Source organism: Nerophis lumbriciformis, linkage group LG18 (genome assembly GCF_033978685.3).
Source record: "Nerophis lumbriciformis linkage group LG18, RoL_Nlum_v2.1, whole genome shotgun sequence".
NCBI classification, from domain to species: Eukaryota; Metazoa; Chordata; class Actinopteri; order Syngnathiformes; family Syngnathidae; genus Nerophis; species Nerophis lumbriciformis.
In genome coordinates, this window is record NC_084565.2 from 9,455,001 (window position 1) to 9,475,000 (window position 20,000).

The window sequence follows — 20,000 nt, forward strand, 5'->3', positions numbered from 1 at the left end:
GACTGAGAGCCAGGCCTTCTCCACCAACATCAGTGTGTGACCTCACCAATGCGCTTTTGGAAGAATGGTGGAAAATTGCTATAAACACACTCCGCAACCTTGTGGACATCCTTCCCAGAAGAGTTGAAGCTGTAATAGCTGCAAAAGGTCATATTGAACCCTATGGGTTCAATATATACTGTATATATATACATATATATATATATATATATATATATATATATATATATATATACTATATTGCCAAAAGTATTTGGTCACCTGCCTTGAATCACATATGAACTTGAAGTGCCATCCCATTCCTAACCCATAGGGTTCAATATATATATATATATATATATATATGGATGTAACTGTCGAAAGAAACCTGATTGCCCTCTCAACGGGGGGTGCTTACAAACATCAGTTGTCTACCAATCTAAGGTAATACGCAAGGACATTAACACATCCGACACATATGTAGGATTAACCGAGGGAGAATTCAAAACCAGATGGAACAATCACAAGGCTTCTTTCAGGAACAAAAACCTGCGAAATACCACAGAACTCAGCAAACACATTTGGGACCTCAAAGACAATAATGTTGAATATTCAATAACATGGCAAATTCTTGCATCCAGCACACCTTACAATAGTGGTAATAAAAGATGCAACCTATGCTTGAAAGAGAAACTGTTTATTATTTACCGTCCAGACCTGTCATCCCTCAACAAGCGCAGCGAAATTGTAACAACATGACGCCATAGACGGAAACACCTCCTAGGTAACACATGAGCCAATCACCACGCCTCTAGGCCAGCCTGTACCCACCCACTCTGTGCCCTATATAAACCATGGTATGCGAATGCTCCCATTAAAATCTCCTGATGATTGAGGGTACCCCCCCTCATGAAACAGGCCTGTAGAGATGAAATAGTCTTGTGATTTTTTTCCCACACATACATATATTGCGCTCTACTACGGTATCGAGCACTATTTTTTGGATAACCTTATTAAGACATATACTCCGCTCCAAATTGACATTTGTTGAGCACTGTACGACGATCAGAAATGGAAAAATTCAACATCGACTACTCCACGAAGAACATTCCCATACCCGCGCAGAATGACTACAAGCTAAGGCTCATAGAAAAGACGGAACACTTCCTAAGAAGGATGCGGTGGAAAGCACATTTTTTCCTCCACCCTGAAACAAAAGGAATGCAAAAGGAAACTTACGGATTCAAATCTACCAAGAACCCACCCACAGTTGAGGAACTAAAGGATTTTGAGAACGACATGCTCAAAATGATACAATCAGTCAAATTCAAGCCAATCCGCAACCCACTCCTCACCAAGCTGAAAAATGACAAGGAGCGCATCAAGAAAGTAAACAACCTCATCATAGCTGCCGATAAAACCACAAACTTCTACAGAATGGACATACCAGAACACCACACCTTACTGGACAGAAGCATCACCAAATCATACAAAAAAGCGCAACCCAACACCTTACAGAACATCCACCTGGAAAATAAAAGGATCGCGGCTGAACTGGACATTGAGGACAGGGTGGACGCCACAGCCAACAAGGAAGCCTTCATCACATTGAAGGACCACAAACCCAACTTCGCAAATAACCCAACATGCCGACTAATAAACCCAACTAAATCTGAAATAGGAAAAATCAGCAAAATAATCCTGGACAGAGTCAACACAAAAATCAAGGACAAAACACCACTCAACCAATGGAGAAATACAGCAGCAGTAATCAAATGGTTCAACAACATCCAAGACAAACAACATCACAACTTTATCTCCTTTGATATCGAGGAAGTTTATCCTTCCATCATGCAAGACCTACTGACTCAAGCACTAGACTTCGCCTCAGACTACGACTCAATCACAGGCAACGAAAGAAACATCATCATCCACGCAAAAAACTCCATTCTCATCCACAACAGTACACCATGGCAAAAAAAGAACAATGCAACATTTGACGTCACTATGGGAAGTTTTGACGGAGCAGAAACGTGTGAACTCGTTGGGAGTTTCCTCCTCTCCCAGCTCGCTAGCCTCAATCTGAACCTTGGTATTTACCGTGATGACGGACTGGCAGTGTGTCGCGCCTCGCCAAGGAGCAGCGAGAATACCAAGAAGCGCATATGCCAAATTTTCAAAGAGAACGGCCTACGGATCACGATTGAAGCCAACAAGCAAACCGTCAACTTCCTTGACGTCACTTTCAACCTGAGAAATAACAGCTACCAACCATTCACGAAACCCAACACAACACTCCAATACGTGCACCATGACAGCAACCACCCACCCACCACCACGAAAAGAATACCTACCGGAATCAATAAAAGGCTATCGATGCTGTCATCTAGCAAAGCTGAATTTGACCAAGCAACCCCCCCGTACCAAAAAGCCCTTGATGAAAGCGGATACAATTTCACCCTCACCTATGAACCCACGCCAGGAAACCAGCCAAAAAAGAACAGAAAACGAAACGACATCATCTGGTACAACCCCCCATACAGCAAAAACGTCTCAACGAACATTGGACACAAATTCCTCAATCTGATTGACAAACACTTTCCCAAAGACAACACCCTAAGAAAAGTATTCAACAAGAACAACATTAAATTGAGCTACAGCTGCATGAACAATATACGACAAATCATCTCAAACCACAACAAAACAATTGCAAATGAGCCGTCGACCCCCAGACAGAGCGACTCCAAAACCAACAAAGGATGTAACTGTCGAAAGAAACCTGATTGCCCTCTCAACGGGGGGTGCTTACAAACATCAGTTGTCTACCAATCTAAGGTAATACGCAAGGACATTAACACATCCGACACATATGTAGGATTAACCGAGGGAGAATTCAAAACCAGATGGAACAATCACAAGGCTTCTTTCAGGAACAAAAACCTGCGAAATACCACAGAACTCAGCAAACACATTTGGGACCTCAAAGACAATAATGTTGAATATTCAATAACATGGCAAATTCTTGCATCCAGCACACCTTACAATAGTGGTAATAAAAGATGCAACCTATGCTTGAAAGAGAAACTGTTTATTATTTACCGTCCAGACCTGTCATCCCTCAACAAGCGCAGCGAAATTGTAACAACATGGCGCCATAGACGGAAACACCTCCTAGGTAACACATGAACCAATCACCACGCCCCTAGGCCAGCCTGTACCCACCCACTCTGTGCCCTATATAAACCATGGTATGCGAATGCTCCCATTAAAATCTCCTGATGATTGAGGGTACCCCCCCTCATGAAACAGGCCTGTAGAGATGAAATAGTCTTGTGATTTTTTTCCCACACATACATATATATATATATATATATATATATATATTTGTCACAATAATTGTTTGCTTACCTTGGTATCATTGTATTTAAAAAGGCAATGATATACATATATATATAATGCGTGTATATATTTATGTGTGTGTATATATGTGTATATATATATAAAGTTAAAGTTAAAGTACCAATGATTGTCACACACACATTATGTGTGGTGAAATTTGTCCTCTGCATTTGACCCATCCCCTTGATCACCCCCTGGGAGGTGAGGGGAGCAGTGGGCAGCAGCGGTGCCGCGCCCGGGAATCATTTTTGGTGATTTATATATATATATATCCATCCATCCATCCATCCATCTTCTTCCGCTGATCCGAGGTCGGGTCGCGGGGGCAGCAGCCTAAGCAGGGAAGCCCAGACTTCCCTCTCCCCAGCCACTTCGTCCAGCTCTTCCCGTGGGACCCCGAGGCGTTCCCAGGCCAGCCGGGAGACATAGTCTTCCCAACGTGTCCTGGGTCTTCCCCGCGGCCTCCTACCGGTCGGACGTGCCCTAAACACCTCCCTAGGGAGGCGTTCGGGTGGCATCCTGACCAGATGCTCGAACCACCTCATCTGGCTCCTCTCGATGTGGAGGAGCAGCGGCTTTACTTTGAGCTCCTCCCGGATGGCAGAGCTTCTCACCCTATCTCTAAGGGAGAGCCCCGCCACTCGGCGGAGGAAACTCATTTCGGCCGCTTGTACCCGTGATCTTGTCCTTTCGGTCATAACCCAAAGCTCATGACCATAGGTGAGGATGGGAACATAGATCGACCGGTAAATTGAGAGCTTTGCCTTCCGGCTCAGCTCCTTCTTCACCACAACGGATCGATACAGCGTCCGCATTACTGAAGACGCCGCACCGATCCGCCTGTCGATCTCACGATCCACTCTTCCCTCACTCGTGAACAAGACTCCGAGGTACTTGAACTCCTCCACTTGGGGCAAGATCTCCTCCCCAACCCGGAGATGGCACTCCACCCTTTTCCGGGCGAGAACCATGGACTCGGACTTGGAGGTGCTGATTCTCATCCCAGTCGCTTCACACTCAGCTGCGAACCGATCCAGTGAGAGCTGTAGATCCTGGCCAGATGAAGCCATCAGGACCACATCATCTGCAAAAAGCAGAGACCTAATCCTGCAGCCACCAAACCAGATCCCCTCAACGCCTTGACTGCGCCTAGAAATTCTGTCCATAAAAGTTATGAACAGAATCGGTGACAAAGGGCAGCCTTGGCGGAGTCCAACCCTCACTGGAAACATGTCCGACTTACTACCGGCCATGCGGACCAAGCTCTGGCACTGATCATACAGGGAGCGGACTGCCACAATCAGACAGTCCGATACCCCGTACTCTCTGAGCACTCCCCACAGGACTTCCCGAGGGACACGGTCGAATGCCTTCTCCAAGTCTACAAAACACATGTAGACTGGTTGGGCTACATGCCCAGAGCATAATACATATATATAAATATATATGTATTATGCAAAAATACATATATATGTATTTTTCAAAAGATACATATATATGTATCTTTTAATTTTGCATAACATAAAATGACTCAAATATTGAACAAATACTATTAACATAAAAATGTGAACAAGCAAAACACTTGAGAATATATAATATAATAATATATCTTATCTACCTTGTCCTCTGTCAATCATTAAATGTCTACATAATATTTGCATTATTCATGACATGTGCTTGATTGACAGTGATGAATTACAGGTTTCTAATGTCACGTAGTGAAGTGCAGTCAGCATCATGTGTAGCGAGCATGATCTCAGTTATCATGGAGTCTCATTACAGTGTGCATGTGTGCCTAATGACATGATCTCAGTTATTATGGAGTCTCATTACAGTGTGCATGTGTGCCTAATGACATGATCTCAGTTATCATGGAGTCTCATTACAGTGTGCAGGTGTGCCTAATGACAGGAGGAATATGACTGACACAGCACCTTTTCCATCTGCGCAGGTGGGCGCCGACACTCTCGCAGACACCTGAGGAACGAGAAGGACAAACCTCTGCCGCCCCTGCTGGCGCGTGTTGGCGGCAGCATCGAGGTGAGGGAAGCTGGCCCTGGTGGTCTGGCGGTGGTCACAGGTGTGTTGTGCTGGCACAGGTGCTGGGCTTCAACACGCGGCAGAGGAAGGCTTTTCTGAACGCAATCATGCGCTGGGGCATGCCCCCGCAGGACGCCTTCACCTCCCACTGGCTGGTGCGCGACCTGAGAGGGAAGAGTGAGCGCGAGTTCAGGTGGACCTCACTTTTTTTACTCGCCGATCACTTCACGGAGTACACTCTCACCATCTAATGCAGGCGTGTCACACCCATTTTCATCCACCCGCTGCATTTTAGGCAAAACAAATAGTTTTCCATATATTAGCGGCATCAGACTATAAGCCGCAGATATATACAGTCATGGTCAAAAGTGTACATAGACTTGTAAAGAACATCATGTCATGGCTGTCTTGACTTTACAATCATTTCTACAACTCTTATTTGTTTGTGATGTAGTGATTGGAGCACATACTTGTTGCTCACAAAAAACATTCATGAAGTTTGCTTCTTTTATGGATTTATTATGGCTCTACTGAAAATGTGAGGGTCAAAAGTATACATACAGCAATGTTAATATTTGCTTACATGTCCCTTGGCAAGTTTACCTGCAATAAGGCGCTTTTGGTAGCCATCCACAAGCTTCTGCTTGACCACTTGACCACAAAATTGCTGCAGTTCAGCTAAATGTGTTGCTTTTCTGACATGGACTTGTTTCTTCAGCATTGTCCACACCTTTAAGTCAGGACTTTGGGAAGGCCATTCTAAAACCTTCATTCTAGCCTGATTTAGCCATTCCTATACCACTTTTGAGGTGTGTTTGGGGTCATTGTCCTGTTGGAACACCCAACTGCGCCCAAAACCCAACCTCCGGGCTGATGATTTTAGCTTGTCCTGAACAATTTGGAGCTAATCCTCCTTTTTCATTGTGCCATTTAAAGCAGCAGTTCCATTGGCAGCAAAACAGGCCCAGAGCATAATACTACCACCACCATGCTTGACGGATTAAAAAAAATGTTGTTGGCAAAATACGTGTGTTTTAAAATTCAGAGTATACATTTTTTTTACCCTGAATTTTTATAAACATTTATTTTGTACAACAAATAATGCTGAAAAAATGCATGTAAAAAAGTTCAATGTATAAAAATTCAGTGTAAAAAAAAGTAGTGTGTAGAAATTCAGTGTTTTAAAATTCAGTGTATATTTTTCTTGAAATTTGTATACACTGATTTTTTTTTACAACAAATTATGCTGACAATTTTATTGAACATTTTTTTTCAGCAAAATGCGTGTTTAAAAATTCAGTGTTTTAAAATTCAGTGCATAAAAATGGATTGTAAAAATGTTTTGAATTTCTTTGCACTGAATTTTTATAAACTTTTTTTTTTTTACATCAAATTATGCTGAAAATTGTATAGAAGAAAAAAATGTTAGCAAAACGTGTGTTTAAATATTCAGTGTTTTAAAATTCAGTCCGTAAAAATTTATTGTAAAAATGTTTAATTTCTTTGCACTGAATTTTTATCAACTTTTTTTTTTTACATCAAATTTTGCTGACAACTTTATTGAAAAACAATTGTTAGCAAAATGCGTGTTTTAAAATTCAGTGCATAAAAATTATTTGTAAAATGTTTAGAATTTCTTTGCACTGAATTTTTATAAACTTAATTTTTTTACATCAAATTATGCTGAGAATTTTATTGAACATTTTTTTTTTAGCAAAATACTTTTTAAAAATTCAGTGTTTAAAAATGCAGTGTTTTAAAATTCAGTGTATAACCTTTTTGAAATGTTTTATACTGAATTTTTATAAACTGAATTTTTTTAACATCAAATTATGCTGACAATTTTATTGAAAAAAAATTGTTAGTGACATGCGGATTAAAGGCCTCACCTTTTCTCCTCCAAACATATTGTTGGTTATTGTGACCAAACAGCTCCATTTTTGTTTCATCCGACATCACATGGATAAAGATAAGACCTTCTGGAGGAAAGTTCTGTGGTCATATCGATATTTAGGAGTATGCATTAACATTTCACACGCTAAAATGCTCGCTTTGTAAATGACAGTAGTAAATATGTCAAATAAGTCCTTCCGTTTAGTCAAAATGTCCCATTTAAAGCAGCAGTTCCATTGGCAGCAAAACAGGCCCAGAGCATAATACTACCACTACCATGCTTGACGGTAGGCATGATGTTCCTGGGATTAAAGGCCTCACCTTTTCTCCTCCAAACATATTGCTGGGTATTGTGGCCAAACAGCTCCATTTTTGTTTCATCTGACCACAGAACTTTCCTACAGAAGGTCTTGGGACGGCGTGGCGCAGTGGAAGAATGGCCGTCCGCGACCTGAGGGTCCCTGGTTCAATCCCCACCTAGTACCAACCTCGTCATGTCCGTTGTGTCCTGAGCAAGACACTTCACCCTTGCTCCTGATGGGCGCTGGTTAGCGCCTTGCATGGCAGCTCCCTCCATCAGTGTGTGAATGTGTGTGTGAATGGGTAAATGTGGAAGTAGTGTCAAAGCGCTTTGAGTACCTTGAAGGTAGAAAAGCGCTATACAAGTACAACCCATTTATTTATTTATTTATCTTTGTCCATGTGATGTCACATGAACAAATGGGCAAACATGGATGTTGGTAAATAAATTAATAATGCTAACAACGCTAGCTTCAATACATTATGATAACACGTACAAATATGCATGAAAACACTCCGACAACTTACAAACGTTGCTTGGAGTGATGAATGAAGAAGCCACACGAGTAGAAACGCTATGGACGGCAAGAAGACGGAACGGCACTTCTACTTCCGGTTGAAAGCACTAAATGGAAGGACACTGCAACACCTGCAGTGAGCAAACTCGTCCAAAATATGGCGCCATAGCACAAATGCTCTTATGTTTTTGTTTTTTTACTATTTGCATTTTGGCCGTCAGCGAAGAAACATACATGAATTAGCCGCATCGTTTTATAAGCCGCAGGGTTCAAAGTGTAGGAAAAAAGTAGCGGCTTACAGTCCGGAGTTTACGGTATATATTACATAATTTTCTGTGCATTTGATTATTACATATTCTTTTCGTACGTTGTAAAAAAACAATCTTTAGATTTTACTGGAAAAAAACTGGGAGCTCTTTCTCCAGAATTGTATGTGTGTTCTTGTCTCATAATAAAGTTAAAAAGTTAAAGTACCAATGATTGTCACACACACACTAGGTGTGGCGAGATTATTCTCTGCATTTGACCCATCACCCTTGATCACCCCCTGGGAGGTGAGGGGAGCAGTGGGCAGCAGCGGTGGCTGCGCCCGGGAATCATTTTGGGGATTTAACCCCCAATTCCAACCCTTGATGCTGAGTGCCAAGCAGGGAGGTAATGGGTCCCATTTTTATAGTCTTTGGTATGACTCGGCCGGGATTTGAACTCCCAACCTACCGATCTCAGGACGGACACTCCAACCACTAGGCCACTGAGTAATGATGATTGTGAACAAAGTTCCCCATTTTTTTTAATACTGATTTTTTTTTTACATCAAATTATGCTGACAATTTTATTGAAAAAAAAATGTTAGCAACATGCATGTTTAAAAATTCAGTTTATAAAAATTCATTGTAAACATTTTTTGAATTTCTTTTCACTGAATTTTTATAAACTTTTTTCTTTTTTTAAACATCAAATTATGGTAACAATTTATTGAAAAAAAAAAAAAATAGTTAGCGAAATGCGTGTTTAGAAATGCAGTCCATAAAAATTAATTGTACATTTTTTTCTAATTTCTTTGCACTGAATTTGTATAAACTTATTTATTTTCACATCAAATTATGCTGACAATTTTATTGAAAAAACAAATGTTAGCAAAATGCGTCTTTAAAAATTCAGTGTATAAAAAAATCATTGTAAAAATCTTTAGAATTCTTTAGAAAAGAATTTCTTTTCAACTGAATTTTTTATAAACTTTATTTGTATTATTTTTTTTTTTAATCAAATAATGCAAAAAAAAATTGGATTTTTTTTTTTTTTTTAGCAAAATGCATGTTTAAAAATATAGTGTTTTAAAATGTAGTGTATAAAGATTTATTGTAAAAAAAATAATTAATTTCTTTGTACTGAATTTTTATAAACTGAATTTCTTCTTCTTTTATAAACTGAATTTCTTCAAATTTTGCTGACAATGTTATGGAAAAAAAAATGTTTGTGTGTTTAAAAATTCAGTGTATAATCTTTTAGAATTTTTTTTACACTGATTTTTTTTTTTTACATCAAATTATGCTGACTATTTTATTGAAAAAAAATAATTTTAGCAAAATGCGTCTTTAAAAATTCATTGTAACATTTTTTTGAATTTCTTTTCACTGAATTTTTATAAACTTTTTTTTTTACATCAAATTATGATAACAATTAAATTGAGAAAAAAACAATAGTTAGCAAAATGCCTGTTTAGAAATTCAGTCCATAAAAATTCATTGTAAAATTTTTTCTAATTTCTTTGCACTGAATTTGTATAAACGTATTTATTTTTACATCAAATTATGCTGCGAATTTTATTGAAAAAACAAATGTTAGCAAAATGCGTCTTTAAAAATTCAGTGTATAAAAAATCATTGTAAAAGTTTTTTGAATTTCTTTTCACTGAATTTTTATAAACTTTATTTGTATTATTTTTAACATCAAATTATTCCCCCCCCCCCCAATTTTTTTTTATTTTTTTATTGTTTTTTATTTTTTTAGCAAAATGCATGTTTAGAAATATAGTGTTTTAATATGTAGTGTATAAAGATTTATTGTAAAAAAAATAATTAATTTCTTTGTACTGAATTTTTATAAACTGAATTTTTTTACATCAAATTTTGCTGACAGTGTTATGGAAAAAAAATGTTCGCAAAATGTGTGTTTAAAAATTCAGTGTATAATCTTTTAGAATTTTTTTTACATTGATTTTTTTTTTTTTACATCAAATTATGCTGACAATTTTATTGAAAAAAAATAACTTTAGCAAAATGCGTCTTTAAAAATTCAGTGTATAAAAATTCATTGTAATATTTTTTTGAATTTCTTTTCACTGAATTTTTACAAAAATAAACTTTTTTTTTTTACATCAAATTATGATAACAATTAAATTGAGAAAAAAAAATTGTTAGCAAAATGCGTGTTTAGAAATTCAGTCCATAAAAATTCATTGTAAAAAAAATTCTAATTTCTTTGCACTGAATTTTGATAAACTTATTTATTTTTACGTCAAATTATGCTGACAATTTTATTGAGGAAAAAAAAGTGCAGTTCCCTTTTAAATTGAGGCCCTCTTTAACGAGCACTTTGTAACGTTTGTCCATTTAGCTGAATAATATCATCAACTTGTGTGGTCCCAAACTATAAACAAGATTGCTTATAAAAAAAAACATCAGAAGGTGAAAGATTCAAACAGGAAGTTGTTTGTTGACACCAGGGCCTACGTGTCTCTATTCATGAGACATCTGTGCGAGCCGGGTGCCGACGGAGCCGAGACGTTCGCCGACGGCGTGCCGCGAGAAGGTCTCTCTCGCCAGCACGTGCTCACCAGGATTGGAGTCATGTCGCTGGTCAGGAAAAAGGTAGCGAAAGCTGGACGGCGGCGGGAGGCGGCGTGGCATCACAAGGATGTGTCTCCTCTGCAGGTGCAAGAGTTTGAGCATGTCAACGGGAAGCTGAGTTCTCCAGACCTGATCCCCATCGGCATGGAGCTCAAGAAGCTGACGGAGAGTGTGTCGTCCGATCCTAACACGCCTCTGCAGGCCAGTCCGCTCGCCACGCAGCCCGGGACGCCGGTTCCAGCAGGTCAGCACTACCAAAATGTATTTCCATACTTTTCAAAATAAAGGGGCCACACAAAAATTTCATTTTTGGCTTCATTTTAATAAGAAAAATCTTACAATACATAAAACATGTGGTCCCCTTTTATTGTGAAATGTCATCAAAAAAGATGTTCTCTGGCATATGTCCAGACTTTGGAGAACTTCAGCAGAGTGACAATGTGGGAGGGGGAGAGGTTTATTTTGGTAGTGCACGGAAAGGTTTGGAGGATATTGTATGTGTCTGAAAATGACAAAAAAAAGACCTCTAAAATAAAGAATTCCACTTCTTATGTTGCCATTATTAGTTTAACAGAACATATGTCTATATTTTTACATGTTTATATTTTTCATGATTATATTGAATATAAAAATTGCTCGTCACTCACCGCTGTCTGGTACAAAAAATAACAATAAAAATAAATATATATGCATATTTGTGTGTATACATATATATAAATATATATGTGTGTAATATGTATATATATATATATATATATATTTTTTTTTTACAGGTACACATATATATATTTATACACATGTATATATTTATATATAAATATATATAATAAATATATTATATATATATTTACACATGTACACATATGGAATATATATATATATGTATATATATATATATATATATATATATATATATATATACACACGTGTATAAATATATACATGTGTCCATGTAAAAAAATATACATATGTATGTGTATATATGTTTGTATCTGTATATGTGTTTATATGTGTGTGTGTGTATATATATATATGTGTGTATATGTATGTATGTGTATGTGTGTGTACGTATATATGAATATAAATGTCTGTATATGTATATACTGCATATGTTTCTATGTGTAAAAATATATATATGTGTATATATATATATATATATATATATATATATATATATATATATATATATATATAAATATGTATTTATAAATATGCACATGTGTGTATATGTTTATATGTGTGTATGTGTAAAAAACAACATACATATATATATATATATATATATATATATATATATATATGTATATTTTTTTTAATCTGTCCAATCAAGCACTCAAGAAAATCATGTTTTAGGAGGAGTAATAAATAAGAAGACAGAGTGGGAATTTATGTGGACAAGAGGCAACAACAACAACAACAACAAAAACAAAACAAAACAAAAAAAATAAAAATATATATATATATATACACATATACATATATACATATATATATATATACACATACATACAGACACAAACAAATAGGTCACCCGACCCCCGGCCAAAATGTTTTAACCCATTGTGGCCATTGTTTCAAAAAGTTTGGGGACCCCTGGGCTATTCATTCAATGATAACTTAGAAACTTGGTTGCTAAACTCTGACGTAGCATATCTGACAATAAATATAAGTAATTATGTTACGTGGGCCCTAGTTTAGATGTTTAGTGCCGGAAGAAGGCGGGACATACAATGCATTCGGAAAGTATTCACAGCCCTTCACTTTTGCCACATTTTGTTATGTTACAGCCTTATTCCAAAATGGAATACATCCTCAACATTCTACACACAATACCCCATAACGACAATGTTTAATACATTTGCTATAAACTTGTTACATAGTCATTACGGGGTATTGTTTGTAGAATTTTGAAGAAAAAAAGAATGTATTCCATTTTGCAATAAGGCTGTAACATAACGACATGTGGAAAAAGAAGGATTTGAAAGGTTTTTGTGTGTTGCAGAGAAGTCGGAGTGTCCCGCTGAGGACAAGGACGCCAGCCAGCAAGAAAGTAAGAAACAGACTGAGCAGGAAGTGAGTGCTCTTCTTTTTGTCCCATTCTCCTTTCCTGCTCTATTTCATCATCTTCATGCCACTCTTCTACCAGGCCTCTGCAGAGGCAGCAGGGGAGCGCGTCTGTGGGGAGGAGCCAGCCACGCGGGCACGCCAGGAGGCGGAGCCAGCCACGAGGGCACGCCAGGAGGAGGAGACAGCCACACGGGCACGCCAGGAGGAGGAGCCAACCACGAGGACACGCCAAGAGGCGGAGCCAGCCACGCGGACACGACAGGAGGAGGAGCCGGCCACGCGGACACGCCAGGAGGAGGAGCCGGTGGGCGAGGGCAAGGAGAGCAAGGTGGACTGTGAGGAAAAAAGAGGCGTAAAGGAGACGGACAGGAGCCAGGCGTCCTGCAAAGCCAGCGAGAAGACAACGTCCGGGCAGAACTCGCCTCAAAGTGAGTGCCTGACCTGCATCTCTCACACTCTTCTGCCTCCGTCTTCCATTTGTTCCAATGTCTCCCTCAGAGGAGCCGGAGAAGCTATCAGAGAGAGGAGATGCTGAGGAGAAGGAAAACAAAGCTGGTAGGAGGCAGCAGAAATGTCTTATTTGTCTCCTGTCACAGCAGCTCCTGACCTCTTTTGCTTTTCCTCTTTAGTTTGCTTCACAGAGCTTCTTTCTTTACCTTTTTGTTGCTATGTGCGCTGAATATTTATAGTGATCAGGAGGCTCACCTGCTCCTGATCACTAATCAGAGAGCTTTATAAGGTGAATTTACATATTTATTACGATTTTTTTGCGTTTTACATCAAATTATGATGACAATTGTATTGGAAAAAAAATTGTTAGCAAAAGTGTGTTTAGAAATTCAGTCCATAAAAATGTATTGTAAAATTTGTTAGAATTTCTTTGCACTGAATTTTTACAAACGTATTTATTTTTACATCAAATTATGCTGACAATTTTATTTAAATTTTTTTTTTTTAGCAAAATGTGTCTTTAAAAATTCAGTGATTCATTGTAAAATTTTTATAAACTTTTTTTTTTTTTAACATCAAATTATGGTAAAAATGTTATTGAAATTTTTCTTTGAGCAAAATGCGTGTTTAAAAATAGTGTTTTAAAATTTAGTGTTTAGAGATTTATTGTAAAAAAAATGTAATTTCTTTGCACTGAATTTTTATAAACTGAATTCTTTTTACATCAAATTATGCTGACAATGTTATGGAAAAACTTTTTTTGCAAAATGTGTGTTCAAAAATTCAGTGTATAATCTTTTAGAATTTTTTTACACTGATTTTTTTTTTTACATCAAATAATGATAATTATATTGAAAAAAAAATAGTTTGCAAAATTCTTGTTTAGAAATTCAGTCCATAAAAATGAATTGTAAATTTTTTTTCGAATTTCTTTGCACTGAATTTTTATAAACTTATTTATTTTTACATTAAATTATGCTGACAATTCTATTGAAAAAAAATGTTAACAAAATGCATGTTTAAAAATTCAGTGTATAAAAATTCATTGTAAAAAATGTTTGAATTTCTTTTCACGGAATTTTTATAAACTTTTTTTTTTAACATCAAGTTATGCAAAAAAATTTATTGATTGTTTTTTTTTTTTAAGCAAAATGCGTGTTTAAAAATATAGTGTTTTAAAATTTAGTGTATAAAGATTTATTTGCACTGAATTTTTATAAACTGAGTTTTTTACATCAAATTATGCAGAATTTTTTTTTCCACTAAATGTGTGTTTAAAAGTTCAGTCCATAATCTTTTAGAATTTTTTTTACACTGATTTTTTTTTTACATCAAATTATGCTGACAATTTTATTGAAAAAATTTTTTTTTTAGCAAAATGCGTCTTTAAAAATTCAGAGTATAAAAATTCATTGTAAAAATGTTTTGAATTTCTTTTCACTGAATTTTTATAAACTTTTTATTTTTTTTACATCAAATTATGATAACAATTATATTGAGAAAAAAAATAGTTAGCAAAATGCATGTTTAGAAATTCAGTCCATAAAAATTAATTGTAAATATTTTTCTCATTTCTTTGCACTGAATTTTTATAAACTTGTTTTTTTTAACATCAAATTATGAAAAACAAATTTGATTTTTTTTTTTTTTTTTTTTTTAGCAAAACGCGTGTTTAAAAATATAGTGTTTTAAAATTTTGTGTATAAAGACTTATTGTAAAAAAAATTGAATTTCTTTGCACTGAATTTTTATAAACTGAATTTTTTACATCAAATTATGCTGACAATGTTATGGAAAGAAATGTTCACAAAATGTGTGTTTAAAAATTCAGTGTATAATTTTTTAGAATTTTTTTTACACTGATTTTTTTTTACATCAAATTATGCTGCCAATTTTATAGAAAAAAAAATGTTAGTAAAATGCGTCTTTAAAAATTCAGTGTACAAAAATTCATTGAATTTCTTTTCACTGAATTTTTATAAACTTTTTTTCATCAAATTATGATAACAATTATATTGAAAAAAAAAAAAAAGTTAGCAAAATGCGTGTTTAGAAATTCAGTCCATAAAAATTAATTGTAAAATCTTTTCCAATTTCTTTGCACTGAATTTGTATAAACTTATTTATTTTTACATCAAATTATGCTGACAATTTTATTAAAGAAACGAATGTTAGCAAAATTCGTCTTTAAAAATTCAGTATATAAAAATTCATTGTAAAGTTTTTTTGAATTTCTTTACACTGAATTTTTATAAACTTTTGGGTTTTTTTTTACATCAAATTATGCAAAATATGTTATTGATTTTTTTTATTTTTTTTATTTATTTTTTTTTTTTTAGCAAACTGGGTGTTTAAAAATAGTGTTTTAAAATGTAGTGTATAAAGATTTATTGTAAAAAAAAAAAAAATAGAATTTCTTTGCACTAATTTTTTATAAACTGATTTTTTTTACATCAAATTATGCTGACAATGTTATGGAATTTTTTTTTTACAAAATGTGTGTCTAAATTTTTTTTTCAAAGTTCTTTGCACTGAATTTTTATAAACGTATTTATTTTTACATCAACTTATGCAAAAAAAATGTATTGACATTTTTTTTTTAGCAAAAGGCATGTTTAAAAATATAGTGTTTTAAAATTTAGTGTATAAAGATTTATTGTAAAAAAAAATTGAATTTCTTTGCACTGAATTTTTATAAACTGAACTTTTTTACATCAAATTATGCTGACAATGTTATGGAAAAAATGTTTTTGCAAAATGTGTGTCTAAAAATTCAGTGTATAATCTTTTAGATTTTTTTTTACACTAATTTTTTTTTGCATCAAATTATGATAATTATATTGGAAAAAAAAAAAGTTAGCAAAATGCGTGTTTAGAAATTCAGTTCATAAAAATTAATTGTAAATTTTTTTCAAATTTCTTTGCACCGAATTTTGATAAACTTATTTATTTTTTACATCAAATTATGCTGACAATTTTATGGAAATTTTTTTTTAGCAAAACGCGTCTTTAAAAAGTCAGTGTATAAAAATTAATTGTAAATTTTAGTAGCTGAGATAGGCTCCAGCGTCCCCCGTGACCCCAAAAGGGAATAAGCGGTAGGAAATGGATGGATGGATGGATGTACATTTTTTTAGAATTTCTTTTCACTGAATTTTTATAAACTTTTTTTTTTTTTTTGCATCAAATTATGCTGACAATTTTATTGAAAAAATTGTTAGTGACTTGCGTGTGTTTAAAAATTCAGTGTTTTAAAATTCAGTGTATAATTTAAAAATATATATTTTTAGAAATATGTTTTTTACATCAAATTGTGTTGACCATTTAATTGAAAAGTAGTATATTTTTTTTTACACATAATTTTCATAAACTGAATTTTTTTTTTTTTTTACAACAAATAATGCTGACAATTTTATTGAAAAAAATGTGTTGGCAAAATGCGTGTAATAAAGGTTCAATGTATAAAAATTCAGTGTTTTAAAATTCAGTGTATATTTTTTTTGAAATTTTTATACACTGTTAGCAAAATTCAGTGTTTGAAAATTCAGTGTTTAAAAATTCAGTGTAAAAAAATCAGTGTTTTTGAATTCAGTGTATAAAAATGCAGTGTTTTAAAATGTTTTTGATTTTTTTACACTGAATTTTTATAAACTGATTTTTTTTATATCAATTTTTGCTGACAATTTTATTGAAAACATTTTAATTGACAATTTTATTTAAAAAAAATTGTTAGCAAAATAAGTGTTTAAAAATACAGTGTTTTAAAATTCAGTTTATAATTTAAAAAATATATATATTTTTAGAAACAACATTTTCAAATTGTGTTGACCATTTAATTGAAAAGTAATATATTTTTTTTACACAGAATTTTTATAAATTGATTTTTTTTTTTTTTTTACAACAAATAATGCTGACAATTTTATTGAAAAAAATGTGTTGGCAAAATGCGTGTTCATTGTATACAAATTCAGTCTTTATTTTTTTTAGAAATGTTTATACACTTAATTTTTTTTACATCAAATTAATTAATTAAATAAATAAATAATAAATGGGTTATACTTTTATAGCGCTTTTCTACCTTCAAGGTACTCAAAGCGCTTTGACAGTATTTCCACATTCACCCATTCACACACACATTCACACACTGATGGCGGGAGCTGCCATGCAAGGCACTAACCAGCAGCCATCAGGAGCAAGGGTGAAGTGTCTTGCCCAAGGACACAACGGACGTGACTAGGATGGTAGAAGGTGGGGATTGAACCCCAGTAACCAGCAACACTCCGATTGCTGGCACAGCCACTCTACCAACTTTGCCACGCCGTCCCCAAATTCTGCTGAGAATTTCATTGACATTTTTTTTTTAATCAGTGTAAAAAAAATCCGTTTTAAATTCAGTGTATAATCTTTTTGAAATGTTTACACTGAAATTTTATAAACTACATTTTCTTAACAACAAATTATGCTGACAATTTTATTGAAAAAAATTGTTAGTGACTTGCGTGTGTTTAAAAATTCATTGTTTTGGAATTCAGTGTATAAAAATGCAGTGTTTTAAAATGTTTTCGATTTTTTAAAAACTGATTTTTTACAAACTGATTTTTTACATCAATTTATGCTGACTGAAAAAAATTTTTTTGACAATTTTATTGGAAAAAATTTGTTAGCAAAATAAGTGTTTAAAAATTCAGTGTATAATCTTTTTGAAATGTTTACACTGAATTTTATAAACATGTTTTTAACATGAAATTATGCTGACAATTTTATTGAAAAAAATTGTTAGTGACTTGCGTGTGTTTTGAAATTCAGTGTATAAAAATTCAGTGTTTTAAAATGTTTTTGATTTTTTTACACTGAATTTTTATAAACTGATTTTTTATGAACTGATTTTTTTATATCAATTTATGCTGACTGAAAACATTTTTATTAACAATTTTATTGAGAAAACATTGTTAGCAAAATATGTGTGTTTAAAAATGTAGTGTTTTAAAATTCAGTGTATAATTTAAAAAAACATTTTTTTAGAAACATTTTTTTTTTTTACATCAAATTGTTGTTGACCATTTGATTGAAAAGTAGTATAATTTTTTTACACTGAAAATTCAGTGTTTTAAAATTCAGTGTATATTTTTTTAGAAATGTTTATACACTGAATTTTATACCACTGCATTTTTAATCATACGCGGTTTGCCAACACATATTTTTCAATTAAATTGTCAGCATAATTTGATGTAAAAAGAAAGAAAAAAAAATTCTGTTCACAAAATTCAAAGTAAAAAAATTCAGTTTGATAAATTGACGCCAACTTTTGTATTTTGCCTGGTTGAAAAGTGGTCTAAGTAATCATCCTACTTGGATGAAGAGTGGTCTAAGTAATCATCCTACCTGGTTGAAGAGTGGTCTAAGTAATCATCCTACCTGGTTGAAGAGTGGTCTAAGTAATCATCCTACCTGTACGCTGTCTCTTGTCCTCCGCGTGTCGGAAGCACAAAGGCCTGGCCACGCCCAGCATTTAATGAGCGACCTCATCCTAGTCCTTCATGCAGATGAGGTGAAAGGCGGAGACGCTGCGGACGGGCGTGTCAACGGCGACAAGGACGCGCTGGAGGAAGTGGAGGAGGGCAGGAAGGAAGTGGAGGAGGGCAGGAAGGAAGAGAAAAATGGATTCAAGGCAAAGTTCATGTTTAATATTGCAGATGGAGGTTTTACAGGTGAGAGCCATCCAGATGTCACTCTAACAAAACATCATTCATTAAGTTGTACTAATATATTGAGGAATAGATCTGTATATATACAACTATATACAGATACAGATAGTACTGTATACAGATACTACTGTACACATATACTACTGTACACACATACTATTGTACACACATACTACTGTATACAGATAGTACTGTATACAGATACTACTGTATTGTTTCATGTGTCAGGTAAAGCAGAAGGAATATGAATCCATTAGATGAGTGTATTTGGGGGCGTGGCCTCACACTGACAGGTTTGTGTTGTGTGTATGTCAGAGTTACACACCCTGTGGCAGACGGAGGAGCGGGCGGCGTTGTCGTCGGGAAAGATGCACGACATCTGGCACCGTCGCCATGACTACTGGCTGTTGGCGGGCATCGTCACGTATCCTTGGTGTGCAGAGGGTGACGCGGGTGACGCGGGTGCTGTGTGGCGTGTTTGACCTTGATGCGGGAGGATGTGTGGCGTGTTTGACCTTGACTGGGTGGCAGGCACGGTTACGCCCGCTGGCAGGATATCCAGAACGATCCACGCTACGCCATCCTCAACGAACCCTTCAAGACGGAGATGCACAAGAGCAACTACTTGGAGATGAAAAACAAGTTCCTGGCTCGACGCTTTAAGGCAAGTGTGGCAGGGGTGTCCAAACTTTTTCACAACCACACTGCATGTAAAGTAAGTATTATGTTATGTATACAGTATGTTTATATATTTATATATATAATATACATACATACATATATTTATATACGTGTGTGTG

At 34.9% G+C, this 20,000-nt stretch overlaps 1 protein-coding gene across 3 annotated transcripts in view; it reads left to right on the forward strand.

The window, feature by feature from the left end:
• chd5 (chromodomain helicase DNA binding protein 5) overlaps positions 1 to 20,000 on the forward strand; it is a 132,994-nt gene that overhangs the window by 88,594 nt on the left and 24,400 nt on the right. For 2 of the 3 annotated variants that reach the window (XM_061977626.1, XM_061977628.1), the window contains 10 exons: positions 5,330 to 5,418; positions 5,478 to 5,611; positions 10,855 to 10,999; positions 11,063 to 11,222; positions 12,981 to 13,051; positions 13,125 to 13,473; positions 13,544 to 13,600; positions 19,027 to 19,203; positions 19,516 to 19,624; positions 19,732 to 19,864. In XM_061977626.1, coding sequence (XP_061833610.1) covers positions 5,330 to 5,418; positions 5,478 to 5,611; positions 10,855 to 10,999; positions 11,063 to 11,222; positions 12,981 to 13,051; positions 13,125 to 13,473; positions 13,544 to 13,600; positions 19,027 to 19,203; positions 19,516 to 19,624; positions 19,732 to 19,864 — 1,424 coding nt within the window. The remainder of the gene's footprint in view (positions 1 to 5,329; positions 5,419 to 5,477; positions 5,612 to 10,854; positions 11,000 to 11,062; positions 11,223 to 12,980; positions 13,052 to 13,124; positions 13,474 to 13,543; positions 13,601 to 19,026; positions 19,204 to 19,515; positions 19,625 to 19,731; positions 19,865 to 20,000) is intronic. The other variant, XM_061977627.1, reaches the window with a different exon arrangement.